Source organism: Chiloscyllium plagiosum, chromosome 33 (genome assembly GCF_004010195.1).
Source record: "Chiloscyllium plagiosum isolate BGI_BamShark_2017 chromosome 33, ASM401019v2, whole genome shotgun sequence".
Lineage (NCBI taxonomy): Eukaryota > Metazoa > Chordata > Chondrichthyes > Orectolobiformes > Hemiscylliidae > Chiloscyllium > Chiloscyllium plagiosum.
The window spans coordinates 2,153,227-2,168,926 of NC_057742.1; the positions used below are offsets into that span (position 1 = coordinate 2,153,227).

The 15,700-nt window shown below is 40.3% G+C and overlaps 1 protein-coding gene across 5 annotated transcripts in view; it reads left to right on the top strand.

Moving 5' to 3' along the window:
- Positions 1–14,372, top strand: part of odad4 (outer dynein arm docking complex subunit 4) — an 89,309-nt gene extending 74,937 nt beyond the window's left edge. For all 5 annotated transcript variants that reach the window (XM_043674740.1, XM_043674741.1, XM_043674742.1 and 2 more), the window contains one exon: positions 13,948–14,372. In XM_043674740.1, the coding sequence (XP_043530675.1) occupies positions 13,948–14,201 (254 nt within the window). In that variant the 3' untranslated portion in view covers positions 14,202–14,372. The remainder of the gene's footprint in view (positions 1–13,947) is intronic.
- The last annotated feature ends 1,328 nt before the right edge of the window (positions 14,373–15,700 follow it).

Consider the following 15,700-nt stretch of genomic DNA (forward strand, 5'->3'; position numbering starts at 1 on the left):
AGTTGAAACTTTATTGCTGGAACAGCACAGCAGGTCAGGCAGCATCCTGGGTACAGGAGATTCGACGTTTCGGGCACAGGCCCTTCTTCAGGAATGTGTCCTTATAAAAGATTCCTGAAGAAGGGCCTGTGCCCGAAACGTCGAATCTCCTGTTCCCTGGATGCTGCCTGACCTGCTGTGCTGTTCCAGCAATAAAGTTTCAACTTAAGAAGGCATACTGTGTGTTAGCTTTTATTGGTAGAGGGATTGAGTTTTGGAACCATGAGATCATCCTGCAGCTGTACAAAACTGTGATGCGGTCACATTTGGAGTACTGCATACAGTTCTGGTCACCACATTATAGGAAGAATATGGAAGCTTTGGAAAAGGTTCAGAGGAGTTTACCAGGATGTTGCCTGATATGGAGGGAAGGCCTTATGAGGAAAGGCTGAGGGACTTGAGGCTGTTTTCGTTAGAGGGAAGAAGGTTGAGAGGTGACTTAAATGAGACAAATAAGATAATCAGAGGGTTAGATAGGGTGGACTTAACAGCTTTTTTCGTTGGATGGTGATGGCTAGCATGAAGGGACATAGCTTTAAACTGAAGGGTGATAGGTATAGGACAGATGTGAGAGGTAGGTTCTTTACTCAGAGTATTGGATGGGCAATGCACTGCCTGCAACAGTAGTAGACTCGTCAACTTTAAGGGCATTTAAATGGTCATTGGATAGGCATAGAACATAGAACATTACAGCGCAGTACAGGCCCTTCGGCCCTCGATGTTGTGTCGCCCTGTCATACCAATCTGAAGCCCATCCCACCTACTCCATTCCATGTACGTCCATTTGCCTGTCCAATGATGACTTAAATGCACTTAAACTTGGCAAATCTACTACTGATGCAGGCAAAGCATTCCATACCCTTACTACTCTCTGAGTAAAGAAACTACCTCTGACATCTGTCTTATACCTATCTCCCCTCACTTTAAAGTTGTGTCTCCTCGTATTTGCCGCCCCCAATCTTGGAAAAAGGCCCTCCCTGTCCACCCTATCTAACCCTCTGATTATCTTGTATGTCTCTATTAAGTCACCTCTCAACCTTCTTCTCTCTAACGAGAACAGCCTCAAGGCCCTCAGCCTTTCCTTGTAAGACATTCCTTCCATACCTGGCAACATCCTAATAAATCTCCTCTGCACCCTTTCCAAAGCTTCCGCACGTAGACAAGAATCCAATAATGTAGGATAGATGGGCTTTAGGTTGGTTTCACAGGGCAGCGCAACATTGAGGGCCAAAGGGCCTGTACTGCGCTGTAATGTTCTATGTTCTAAGTGTAGCTGGTGTAGAGTTGTGAAGGCTGGATCACTGAAAGTAATTGAAGATGAGGTAGAGAGATGTTTGAAATATCAGGGCTATGAGAATGAAGAGTTTGGACCTGGGTAGATCAGCCATGATCTTGTTGAATGGCAGGGCAGTAATAAAGACCTTTTCCTGCTTCTATTTCCTTTGTTGTTATGTGTCAGCAGTTTCCAAAAATGGAGAACAAGCTTGACAAATGGGCACCTGCTTGCCTGTGCGTTTTAAGATGGAGGGTGAGGTCACCTGCTCAGATTTCAATGTGGCTGTGATTTCAGGAAACAATTCTTTCTCTAAAGTATTAACTGCACTTGAGTGAAGCATTCAGCCACAGCACGCACACCATTCCTAGCAACTGAAATAACTCCACCATAGCTGGGAGATAGAATGAAAATTTAAATCTAAATCAAAATTTAGCCTGCCACATTTTACAGTGCAGTACAAAGGAAATGCTGCACTGTCAGAAGTACTGTTTTTCAAACTCAATGTTCCAAAGAGGTCCTGTCTTCTTTCTCAGGTGGAAACAAAAGAATCCATGGCACGATTAAAAAACTGGAGGGGAATTTTCCCTTGCTGTCTTAACTCCACATTTATCCCACAATCAACATCACCCTCTTTCCCTTCGCTTTTTCCATTGTTATGTAGGGTTACCACAATGCTGGCTGATTGGCCCACTTGGTCTCCAGCCGGTTTAGATTTAGTGGGTTTTTTTTTTACAAACAGATGTCCTTTCTGTCACTGAGTCCCCCATTTACCCAGTCTCAGTGTGTGCCAGCGTGCCTACGCCAATAGCTGGATTCTTCCATTGCCAGCAAGTCCTGGTTGACAATTCAAACTTGGAAGATTCAGAGGCATGAATACTACAGCCTGCACCACCCCCACTACATTCCCTCAAGCAGATTAACCAATCATTATCATTCCTGTCTCTGTGAGATCTTACTGTTGTTCATAATTGGGCGCTGCTTTTTAATTCATCAGCAACTGCATTTTAGAACATCTTGAGGTTATGAAAGGCACTACAGGATCCAAGTCCCTTCCTTTTAATGTATTTGTGTTCACATGCAGTAAAATAGCTACTTTTCGAGAAACAAATGTTTCAGAGAAAATCCCTGAATTCTTCTCACGCAGGATTTCTAGTTTGACTTTGATATCCAGGCAGTTTGATGTCTTGTCAGCCTAGCATGTGAAGAATAATCATGAAGGGTGTGGATAGGGTGAACAGCCAAGGTCTTTTTCCTAGTGTGGGGGAGTCAAAACTAAAGGGAATAGGTTTAAAGTGAGAGAGGAAAGATTTTAAAATGATTTGAGGGGTAACTTTTTCATGCAGATGGTGGTGCAGGTGCATACATTTGTAAAGTTTAAAAGGCAACATGAATAGGACGTGTTTAGCGGGATATGGGCCAAATGCTCGCAAATGGGACGAGATCAGATTGGGTTGTCTGGTCAGCGCAGAAGAGTTGGACTGAAGGGTCTATTTCCATGCTGTATGAATCCGTGACTCTATATTTCATATAACTGGATGAAATAGCCGAAAGTGGTCGTAATGTATTGTTTGCTTAGAATTCGCAAAATAATCAGGCTTTGCTGTTATTACCAAGTAAAAGAGCTCAGTGGCTCTGGTGTCCATTCACATCCAAACAAACATGAAAATCCTGCTTTCATCCTTGAAAAGTGAACAATAATCAGTGCTGTTTACTTCTGTGGGAATTCATCAATGTGATTGGCTGTTCAGTCTGTTTGGTGATTTCCCTGTTGCAGGACACTGGAACTCTCTTACTGATTGTAATCGAGTTCTAGAGGGTCCCAGACTTACACATTTACTCATTCTTGCTCACAATCCCATACAGGGGCGTCATTATAACAATCCAACATATAAATATTTCCTGTACTTAGGAACAGCTACTTTATTTTCTCCTGCACTGCATACAAATTGACTTGCAAATGGACTCCAGAATGGAACCTGTTCACAATCTGGGTGCTGCCTGTATTAAGATAATATTGGAAATTAATGTCAGAGTACCCACCAAAATCCTATTGGCCATGTTATTCAAGGTCAGCAGTGAGTGTAAGACTACTTACTGCTGACTCCAAAATGTGGGCCTCAAGGTTCCCATAAGTTCCTTCATTCAGTATTTTAGGCATTTCAGCAACCAACAAGTAACTTAGGAAAAAAGTGTCTTTTACTGAGCATCACTTGTTCTGATGAAAAGATTCTTTGACATTCATTTTTTAAGTTAAGATGTTAAAATTAGGTGCTCAGCATAAAGACCGGTCACACCATTCAAACAAAAAGAGTGTGTGTGTGTGTGTGTGTGTGTGTGGGGTGGGGGGGGGGGGGGGGGAGGGTAGAGGAATTCTCCAGCATCCCAACCAGCTTCCTCCCTCAACCAACATCAGTGGGCACAGATTCGCCATCTCACAGCTCTCTGCAGGATTTTACTGTGCTGTGGCAACTGGATTTGATATTTATGAGCAAAACAGCATTAAATATAAAATATTATTTATTGTGAGTGTGCTTTTGAATGTTGCTGAGATATTGAGGTGCTGAATAAATAGAAATAATTTACATTTATGTGATACCTTTTACATTCTCTGGATGGTGCAACACATTTCACAACCAATTAGGTACTTATCATGTACTCCCTTTTGTCATGTCCAGGTAATATTGCTTTAAATTGATAAAGACATAGCATTATATATATTATCTAAAAAATGACGAACACTAATGGGCAACCTGCAAAATGTCGTCACCAAACTTCAATATTTCACTTCCAAGCATGCGAGAGGAGAGGTGAGTTGTGAAAAGGATGAGTTGATGATGCATGCAGGCCAAACTCAGCTGATGAGGAAACCTGAATCCATGATGATCAGTTGGGATCAATAAATTGCAATTCTGTAATAATTCTTAAAAATCTTCTAGCCGAGAGCACAGCAGGTACTGGGATTTCAGTGTGAATGCTCCTGAATTTGTTGGTGCTTGGCAATGAAATTGATTTTTTAAAGGGTGCAATTGGAGACCAAAAATGGCAGAATACTAGGGGAAAAGTATAATTGGCTCAATGTTTTAAGGAAAAAGAGGTGAATCTTTTATAATTGGAGAGAAAATTGTTTCCATACCTGGAAGACTGCCCCTGAGCTTTGCTCTTCCATTAATAAGTTCATAGTATTTAATAATTGACCTGTTATAGCAAATAAGGTGTAATTAAACATTCTGTGACATAAAGAAGGAATTGTACATTCCTGTGAATGGGCCTTAACTTTTGGTGCTATTCTGTGCTGCGCTGTTGCAGGATTTTTTACTGTTGTTAGATATTATGCAACAAGTAATAATTAGTCAGGGCCATCTGTTGTATGTGGAAAGGACCTCAAAGGGCTAATAGTGAGGAATGCTATACGCACCAACCATCACAACCATGTGATATAGGACTTATGGGCAGAATAGCTCAGGATCTCAAACAATCTCAAAGGAACATCTGGTCCTCCTCAACGTCTTTGCCACAATGTCTATTGTTATGACACAGGGTAAGGCCTTCTGCTAATTTAAACCAATCACATAGAAAAGATTCACCCCATACTGTAATCTGTTAAAATTTGAGAGGCAAAGACTTATCCCAGAGGTAACGAGTTAAAGTAAAAATTAACAAATTTATTCTTTGAGTCCAACAGAGAGTATTAAAACCAACAACTATTTACAACGCCTTTTTCTTAAGCCTATCTTTTACCTCCCACTCTATAATACTAGTCCGATAAAAAAAACCGAATTAAGACTTACAAAAAAATATTCAACTTTCAAAACCAGTCAGCTGTCGAATCTTCTCATTGTATCTTCCTCTGCAGATTTTCCTCTGTCGTCTTTTTGATATTCTGCTACGCAAACTTCTTACAGCCAGCTACCTATTGGACAGCTCTTCTGCTGGCAGTCTGTACTTGTTGGTGGCTTGGCAGTTCTCCCTCAACTGTTCAAGAATGTCCGGTTTTGTACCCCAAAACATTGGATCATTTTGATTTTAATATTATCAAAATATTAAATTCAAACTTGATTGGATTTTGGTATCTTGGGGCATAATTTAAACTGTTTGGCCTAATTTGAATGTTTTCGTTTCATGGTAACCCAGCTGCTGCTAGCTGTTTTAGCCAAATGTTACATTGTTAGCTTGATCAGAACACTTTATGCTGTTGTTAGGCAGGCCTTGCTAGCTTTTCAACTCTCTTAAAGGCACAGAACTTCAACACCTTCATAACACTTCCCCCTTTAAGAAAAAGTGGACCATCATAATGAAAAGATGGCTTTTTTTTTCCTCTGTTCCTTAACCACAACATCAGGACATACTTATGACTTTAACCTAAGTTCATATTCACGTCTTCCCGCATAAATATAAAACATTGAATACATGCCAATCTTATTTTTACTTTATCAGTTAAATCCACAATAACGCATCTATGATTACATTCTTATGACCCACAACATGTACGATTTTAAATGAAAAGTCTGTAACTTAAAACTCCAATGAAATAATCACATATTCTTGTCTTGAAAGCATTCCAAGAATGTAAGAGAATTGTGAACCATGTACACTACTGTCTCCAACACATCGTTTGTGACATACACATTAAAATGTTGTAAGGGCAAAGCCAAACTCAATGGTTCTTTATCAATTGTGGACTATTTCCTCTGATGGATGTCGAGTTTCTTCAAAAAGTAACCAACTTGCAGTTCAATCCTATCATCATCTTCCTGTAAAAGTATACCTTCAACTTCTATGTCACTAGCATCGGTGGCAACTTTAAAAGGTTTTGAAAAGGATTGGGTAGCTAAAACTGTACCATGGTTAATATTGCTTTCAAATGGTTGAATGACTCCTGGCATTGTTCTAGCCACCAAAACATTGTATTCAGCAAATCAGTTAACGGTGCCATTACACTGCTGAAGTTTGGAACAAACTTCCGCTAAAATCTGCTTAGTCTAAAGAATCGAAGCACTTCTTTCTTCGAGATTGGTCGTGGAAATTCCTCAACGGCCTTCATCTTTGCGTTCTGTGGGGTTAACCTTCCATGACCGATGTTATGTCTCAAGAATGTCGCCTCTGCGTTCGCAAATTCCATTTTATTTGCTTCTCATAGTCATTCAAAGTGCTCTGCCAACTGTACTATGTGATCTTTCCAGGACTTACTAAAGATCAGTACATCGTCCAAATTGACTTACAGTTTGTTAACCCAGCCACAACTCTGTTCATGAGTCTTTGGAATGTGGCGGATGCGTTCTTCATTCGAAAGGGCATCACTTTAAACTGATTTAGCCCAATTGGGGTTACAAATGCAGAAATTTCTTTCACCATTTTTAATAAAGGTACCCGCCAGTAACCACACAGTAAATCCAACTTGGTGATGTAACTGGCTTGTCTGACTTTCTTGATACAGTCCTCCAATCTCAGAATTGGATATGAGTCTGATTTTGTAACGGCGTTGACCTTCCGATAATCCATGCAAAATCATTGAATCCCGTCTGGTTTGGGAACTAAGATCTCGGTGAACTCCATTCGCTCTGGCTTGGTTCAATGATGTCCTTGTCAAGCATGGCCTCCACCTCCATCTGGACCTGTCTGGCTTTGAAAGGATTGAGCTGATAGGGCGGTTGTTTTATCGGAGCAATATTCCCTAAGTTTACTTCCATGCACAATTGTATTAGTCCTCCCCATCTTACATATGTCCTTATACTGCAGTAACAAATCTTTCAACTATATTCTCTGCTCCTGAGACAGATAGTTTACTAACCTATTCCATTCTTCAAGGACTTCTTCATTTTTTAAATCTATTTTGAGGCACATCAAAATCCACATCATCAGGATTTGATTCCTTACTCTGCAGGGCAGTAACTAACACCTACTTCTCCAGTTCTTTTTCTCCAGAACTTGTTCAAGGACATACCCAATACCATTTTCTTCCTATCTGGCATCTTTACTAGATAGTTCACCTGACTCAATTTGTTAGGGACCACTAAACCTGGCTTTGAAGGGATCTCCTATCACTGGTAACAGTACTAACACATCAAACCCCGCCCCGCCCCCCAACCGGGAAACATCCGAGTCTCAGAGGTTTTATCTGCCACATGCTTCATTCTATGCTATGCCCCTCTTTAGGTGCTGTTTAGCTAACTCACCTACTCAATTTAATCTCTCCCTCACCTCCGATACATAAGTGTGAGATCTTTGACTTTGGTCCTGTTAAGTTTTCTTTATTTAATTTCAAAGGGCCTCTCACTTCATGCCCGAATATTAACTCAAAGGAAGTGAACTGAGTAGATCTGTGCATCTCTAATGGAAAACAACACGAATGGGATACTTTTATCCCAGTCATTCGGGTAATCCTGACAATACGCTCTTAACATGGTCTTCAAGGTCTGATGCCACCTTTCTGAAGCTCCCTGGGATTCAGGATGATACATACTGGATTTAAGGTGCTGTGTACCTAAGCTATCCATAACCTCCTTAAACAGCCTAGCAGTAAAATTTGACCCTTGGTCTGACTGAATCTCTCTGGGTAGCCCATATCGTGTGAAGAAAGCTACTAACTCCTCTACCACCCTTTTTGCCTTGATACACTGCCTCCGGAAATCTGGTAGACACATCCCCATTATGGTTAACAAGTATTGGTTCCCACTTTTAGCGGCCCTACACAATCAATTATAACCCGTGTGGAAGGTTCTTCAAGTGTGGGAATTGGCAACAAAGGGGCTGGTTTTATTACCGCCTGTGGTTTACCTACCATTTGGCATGTATGACACGTTTGGCATAAGTTAACCACATCCTTGTGCATTCCTGGCCAATAAAAAGTTTTTGTACCTTAGCCTGAGTCTTTCATACCCCTATGTCACCTCCTACAGATAGTTCATGTGCTACCCATAACACCTCCTGTCTGTATGCTACCAGCAACACAATCTGGTGCACTTCGGCCCATTTCTCCTCTGCACTAACCTGCCCTGGTCTCCATTTCTGTCTTAGGATTCTACCTTTCGGATAATAACCCTCAGGAATATCCTCTGCCTCCTTTTCAGAGTAGGTATCCACATATATATCTTTTATCATCTTATATAACTGAACCTCAATTCCTTCATCTTTCTCCTTAGTTTTCACTTTGTGCGGTGACTAATGATAGTTGAATCTGCCTGGGAAAATACCAGGGTATTTCTGTTTTAAGTCCTCAGTTTCTTGGTCTTCTCTACAACAAGGGATATCACTCCCACCTTGGACCCTGCTAAATCACTCCCAAGAACAAACTGAATTCCTGGAACTGACATTCTGTTGATCATTGCCACTGTTACTTCCTCAGTGTTGAGTTGGCACTCCAACCTGATCTTATGTAGGGAAACGCTAAATTTCTGTCCATCTATCCCACAAATTATCACACTCTCAAGTAACAGATCAGAAAAAGTGCAAATATGCTCATTTCTAGAATGACTACAGTGTGGAAACAGGCCCAACAAGTTCACACTGACCCTCCCAAAAATATCCCACCCAGATCCATTACCCTACCCTATTACTCTACATTTCCCTTGGCTACCGCACCTAACCTACTCATCCCTGAACACTATGGGTAATTTAGCTTGGCCAGTCCACCTAACCTGCACATCTTTGGACTGTGGGAGGAAACTGGAGCACCCGGAGGGAACCCACACAAACCTGGAGAGAACATGCAAACTCCAAACAGTCACCCGAGGCTAGAATTGAACCCAGGTCCCTGGTGCTGTGAGGCAGCAGTGCTAACCATTGAGCCACTGATCTCACTATCAGCGACTGGTTAGATCCGTCTCTCAAAATTATAACTTCTTGTCCTTCTCCCCCTGTTCTTTCTGAGTAAATTTTACCCCAGAGGCAAATTCTTTGTAGAGATCAGCTATTAACTCCATACCCAGCCCCTGCTTAGGCTGTGCACTCTCCTGTAGCTCCTTGGCTCTTCTTAGGTTTCCTTTACTACTTTCACTGATGCCACTGGCTTAGCTTCTTTTACCAAATCATTTCCCACAGCACCTTTCTTTAACGCCCAGCACAATGACTTTATGTGTCCCACCTTCTGGCAGTGAAAACCCCTTTTCCCAGTGTCCTTCTGAAACCACCAGCACTGTAACTTTGTGTGTCCCACTCCATTAGAGTGAACACACCTGAGGCCTTTCACCTCCTGTCCACCCTCTTGGGCTTCGTTTTTAATCTGTGGAAAACTTTTACCAGTGTTCTCTACTCCTGGTTTCATAGTGTAGGATCTCCCCTTCGTCCAACATCTATCCCTCACAGGAAGAAATTCTGGCCGCAAGCTTTTCTTATGCACCAACATACACTCATCTGCTAATTCTGCTGCCCTTCTCACTTCCTGAACTTCCTGTTCCTCCACTTGAATTCTTACCATTTCTGGAAGTGAGTTTTTTAACTCCTCCAGCAGAATAATTTCTCTTAGGCCTCATAGGTCCTATCTATTTTTAAAGCACACACCCATCTATCAAAATGACTATGTTTAATTCTTTTGTACTCAACATAAGTCTGACCTGGTTCCTTCGTAGTGTTTCTGAACCGCTGTCTATACGCTTCTGGTACCAATTCATAAGCACTTAAAATAATCTGTTTGACCTCTTCATAATCTCTTGACATCTCATCTAACAGTGCTGCAAATACCTCACTTGCTTTGCCTACCAGTTTAGTCTGAACTAACACTACCCATAAATCCTCAGACCACTCCATCGGTCTAACCGATTTTTCAAATGAAATAAAGAAGGCTTCAACATCTTTCTCATCAAAATGTGGCAAAGTTTTGACATATTTGTATATATCACTACCTTCTTTTTTAATCTCCATCCTGTTAATTTAATTTATTAAGTTTCAACTTCTCAACTTCAAATTCTCTCTTTTTGCTCAGCTAAGAACCTCCTATTTCTTTTTCCTCTCTCCCTTTGCTTATATTCTAAATCCATTTTCCTCAATTGTAATTTGTTTTTCTACCTCTTGTCTGTTTCTCTGGCACACCTAAGTGTTTGAATAATTCCCTTACAATTTCAGCTTTACTTTTGTCCTTGCTAAACCCAAATCTAACTTCTTTGCTAATTCTAAAAGTATGGCCTTTTTCTTTCCTTCTAAACTTTCTTGGGAAAGTTGAGAATCATCTTCAAATCCCAGGACCTCTTTAGCAATTGTAAGAGCCATTTCTCTCACTTTTAATTTAATCAACCACAAGTCACCGAAATTAAATAAATTGTCTGACCTCTGGGACACTAACCTGCATCTGTTTAAATCAATTGAGCTTTCTCGTACCCCAAATTTATTCAAATCTGTCCAGATCTCAGCCTGGATCTGTCTAAACCTGTTCAAATCACGGACGAAAGCCCCCAAGCTGTTATGACACAGGGTAAACCACTTCGATAATTTAAACCCGACACACAGGAAAGATTCTTTAAGTCCAACAGAGAATATTAAAACCAACAGCAATTTACAACGCCTTTCTCTTAAATCTATCCTTTACTTCCCACTCTACAATACTAGTCCGATAAAAACATCTCGATTAAGAGTTACAAAAAAAATTCAATTTTCAAAACCAGTCAGCTGTCAAGTCTTGTCTTTGTATCTTCCTCTGCAGATTTTCCTGTCATCTTTTCAATGTTCTGCTGCGCAAACTTCTTACAGCCAGCCACCTTTCAGAGAACTCTTCTGCTAGCAGTCTGTACTTGTTGGTAGCTTGGAAGTTCTCCCTCAAATGTTCAAAAATGTCCGGTCTTATACCCCATAACATCAGATCGTTTCATTGGTCAGAGGTTTTAATGTTATCAAAATACTAAATTCAAACGGGAATGGGTTTTGGTATCTTGGGGCATAATTTAAACTGATTTGCTGAATTTGAATTTGTTTTTGTCTCATGGTAACCCAACTGCTGCTAACATCGTTAGCTTGATCAGAACACTTTGCGCTGTGTCAGGCAGGCCTTGCTAGCTTTTCAACTCTCTTAAAGGTACAGGACCTCTACACTTTCATAACACCATCATGTCAATTATGTATAGGAGCCAGTGTTGGATTGGGGTGAACAAAGTTAAAAATCACACACCAGGTCATAGTCTAACAGGTAGCAGTGCTCCAAATAAACCTGTTGGACTATAACCTGGCTTTGTTTAATTTTGAACTTTATCATATCAATGTAATGCTCCAGCTGAGCCTATTGACAAAATTATAACTGATGTAACTTGGAGTGCAACACAACTTGGTGAATGTACAGGTTCAAGCAGAATATTTAACGTCCTTATCTTCCTAGAAAGGATCCTTAGTAACTGTGACAGAGATGCAGATGCAATTCTCATAACAATTAAGGGTATCAACATGCTGATTTCACAGATAATACAATCACTGAGGGTAAATAAGAGAGTCTAAATGAATCAACATGTTAAATATTTACATGCCTCAGCACAAATACACAGGGAGATTGAGAATAAAACTTTGCGATACAGATTGACGATGTTGCACATACAAGTCCACAGATGCCACCACTGAGAAGGAATGGCCAATATCCAAAAATTCAAGATGCTGCAAAGAAGAAATAATCTGTTTCAGTAGAGAAGACATCCTCCATTGAGGAATTCCAAGAGTCTAAAGGTCTTCTGGTTGAAAGGGAGTTACAGTCCACGGACTGTTCAGGGGACAATCAAAGACAATGGCCTTCCACCCACAAACTATCAATTTCCCAAGTCTGGATAAAACATGTTCCAGGGAATACTGAAACCTCCAGACTGCTGGCATGAGTAAACACAGAAACTAAAGGGAAGATGGGTGGTAGTAAACACAATTATCATCATCATTGGTGGTCCCTCACAGACGAGGATGACTCTCTCGCACTCTCAGGGTGAGTTAGTAGGTGGCTATACAGACCAATGTGGCTACTGCAGACTCATTTACATTTGGGACAGAAGGTGGTCACGGCAAGGGCTAGACGGGGCATTGGTGTGGCTTTGCACTCCTTTCGCTGTTTTCGCCTAGCTTCCACTTTTTCCTGATGGCAATTCTCGAGGTGCTCAATGCCTTCCCAAATGCTTCTCCTCCACTTTAGACGGTCATGGGCCAGCAATTTCCAGATGTTTATGTGAATGCTGCAATTACCATTAAGGCCTTCCCTGAATAATGTCTTCTGTCCCCCTGGGGCTTGCCTGCCATTTCAGAGCTGGGATTAGAGCATCTGCTTGGGAAGTCTCATGTTGGTCATATGGAAGGTGTGCTCAGCCCATCGCAGCTGATCAAGGGGGTGTCAGTGCCTAGATGCTGGTGATGTTGGCCTAGTCAAGGACACTGGTATTGGTATGTCTGTCTTCCCGGTGGATTTGCAGGATCTTGCACAGGCAGCATTGGTGGGACTGCTCCAGCACCTTGAGGTATCTGCTGTAGACAGTCCACATGGTATAGCCCTATTGAGGGGGGGGGGGGGGAAACCAATACAGCTCTGTACATCTTGAGCTTGGTGTCGGATCTGATGTTGTCCTCCTCGAAAACCCTGTTCCTCAGACAGCTGAAGGCTGTGCTAGCACCCGGGAGACAGTGCTGGATCTCTTCATCAATAGCTGCTTCGGTTGACAGGACACTCCTGAGGTAATGGAAGTGGGCACCTTTCTCTTTTACACAAATGTATAACATTAATAATGGGGAAAAAAGCTTGTACAGGGGAGATGTTATATTTGGGCCAGGAAGAGTTAAGGGGTACCATTACAATGACACATGAACGTGTGAGAAGAACATTTTAGGATTTCCGTGGAATAAGACCCAACATTGGTCCTTCTCACAGTATCTCTAACAATTTCTATTATATCAATGTAACCTAAAACTAGTTAATAACACGCAACAAAATATATCTTCTTAATTACACAAAACTCTTCTAATGAGACCAGGAAATGGTTTCCCTCTCCCACTCTAGACCGAGCAGAACCTTCAGTCTCTGACCCTTAGAAAGGATGATGGCAGCAAACTTCATTGTGAGCAGCAGCAGCTCATAAAGCAACGTGAGCTGGTCCTGCCCTTCCAATATAATTAAGCAACTGTATGTTTGAAACTTTCAATTCAATGGACCTTTACTTTCATCAATATGAACCTTGATTATTAAGCATGATAAAATTGCAACATCTATATCACATGAATGGTTTATTTCTGTACAAATGCTACTACACTTAAATTATTTTATTCCATCCACAATTACTAGCATGCTGAGGCAAAATATAAAGTTTATGTATCCCCTGTGCTTGACATCTCCCCCCCATAAAAACCTTTGTCATTATTTGATTAGTCAATATGAGCTATTCCACAAATTAATGGTAAAAATAGGTATCCTCGTGAATACATATGACTTCTTTTAGATGACAACAAATAGGTGGTGGATACAGTTCAATGCTGAGACGTGTGAATACAGGAGAGAGGATGAAGAAAGAAAATTTGTTCAATGAAACAGCAATTTGTACACAGACTAGGAAAGAGACTGATGGAACATAATAATTACCTTTGTAAAACCACTAGATCATAGGTTTAATGAAAAGGGCAAACAAAAAATGAACCCCATCCTCTTTCTAAAACCAGCATATTAGAACTTTTATATTTCAACTTTCTCTTCACAGAGACAAAGACACAAAGTGGTGACACAGAAAACACAACCAGAGAAGTTAAATTAGAGCAAGGAGAAACAGCAGAGGATGGTGAAATAGAAAAGGAGACAGCAGAAGAGGTTGAAGCAGAAAAAGAAGAGTCAGCAGAAGTGACAGAAAAAGAAGAAACAGGGGATGACATTGAAAATGAAAAAGAAGAAGCTGCGGATGAAGAGACAGATAAAGGAGAGACTGCAGAGGAAGCTGCAGCGCCAAAGAATGAGTGAAACATGTCAGGGAATAATTCTTCTCAGCCCACCTTTGTTGATGTGATAATGTCTAGAAGCATATCTCCGTGTAACTAACTTTGTTTTTATTAATAAATGATATTACCTTTAATTTTTAAGTCCGGCCCTTGTAAGCATGAAGACATTGCTATAAATACAGATTATAAATAACCACCTGTTTGTTGTTTTTAATTCCATTCCTAGCAGACTCGCATCAGAGCACAGCTCAACTGTTTTCTGTACCAGTTTGGAAACTCTGAAGGCTGGGATCAGAGGAATAGGAGGTAATCAATCAGTCCCTCAAACCTGTCATACTAATCAATGATTTCATGGCTGATCCATATCTTAATTCCATCCATTTGCCTTGACTTTATTCCTTTCATCCATTCATTCCCTCGATTCAAATCAATGGAAATGAACAACAGGCAGGTTCTACCATCGATGGCTAATCTGCTCTGTCAGCTTTATACCTGGGGAACAGCAATAGGTGCACATCTTGATAGACAGAAAATAATAACAAGAGGTAATCATGTTGACAAGTGGGTACTTACCCCAAAAAACGATTCAAGTGAGAAAATCAGAACTTTAGAAGAGTGAAAATATTTGGATATTCATTCGGTAAAAAAAAAACAAATACAAAAGGTTTCCAGAAATCACAAAATACTGCGGATGGCGGAGATTCAAAATAAAAGCAGAAAATACTGGCAACATTTAATAGGTGAGGTGGTATCTCCGACTGAAAGAAACACATAATGTTTCATCTATTATGACGCATGGTCAAGTCCAGAATCCATTCACTTCTCAAAGACATGAATCACCACCTCTCGGACTAGGCTTTGGACAACAAATACAGAAATATCATTATTCTTACATAATTGAGTCACAACGATTAAGATGCAATGATTTTATCTTCTTATCAAACTTTCTAAGTCTTTAATATCCATCACTGAATGTTCAACCCCTTCCTCAGAACTTGTGTGCAGTGACTAGGGAGGTGAGAAAAACACTGATAGTAAAAGCAACTTGTTTTAATTTTTGGCATTTTTCTGTTTGTATGCAGTATATTTGTACACGTGATAGTTTTTGGTTTATTGGAATGTGATGTTTGTCTCTACCAGCGCTTATACACTATATGTGTGTCTATGTTAGTAATTATTATATTTATGGTGTGACAGCACATTGTGAAATAAATGTGTAAACTTGTGCTGTATCTGTACATATATGTCCATGTGTATCATATATTTTGAAATTATACTTAATGTGAAAAGATTTACATTTAAATATTACAACAAAGCCACAATACCTGCAGGCAAATGTGAGAATATTGGCTTCATATAAAATCAATGTCCTGACCTCTCATTGGTGTAAAATTAATGTAAGACAATTAGCATTATTTTAAAAGATTTCAATATTGTTTTAAACATCAAAGGATGAACAAATGTAAATAATGCAACAGTAAGACATATTCAGCACAAGTTTCAGCTTAAATATGTGTTAAG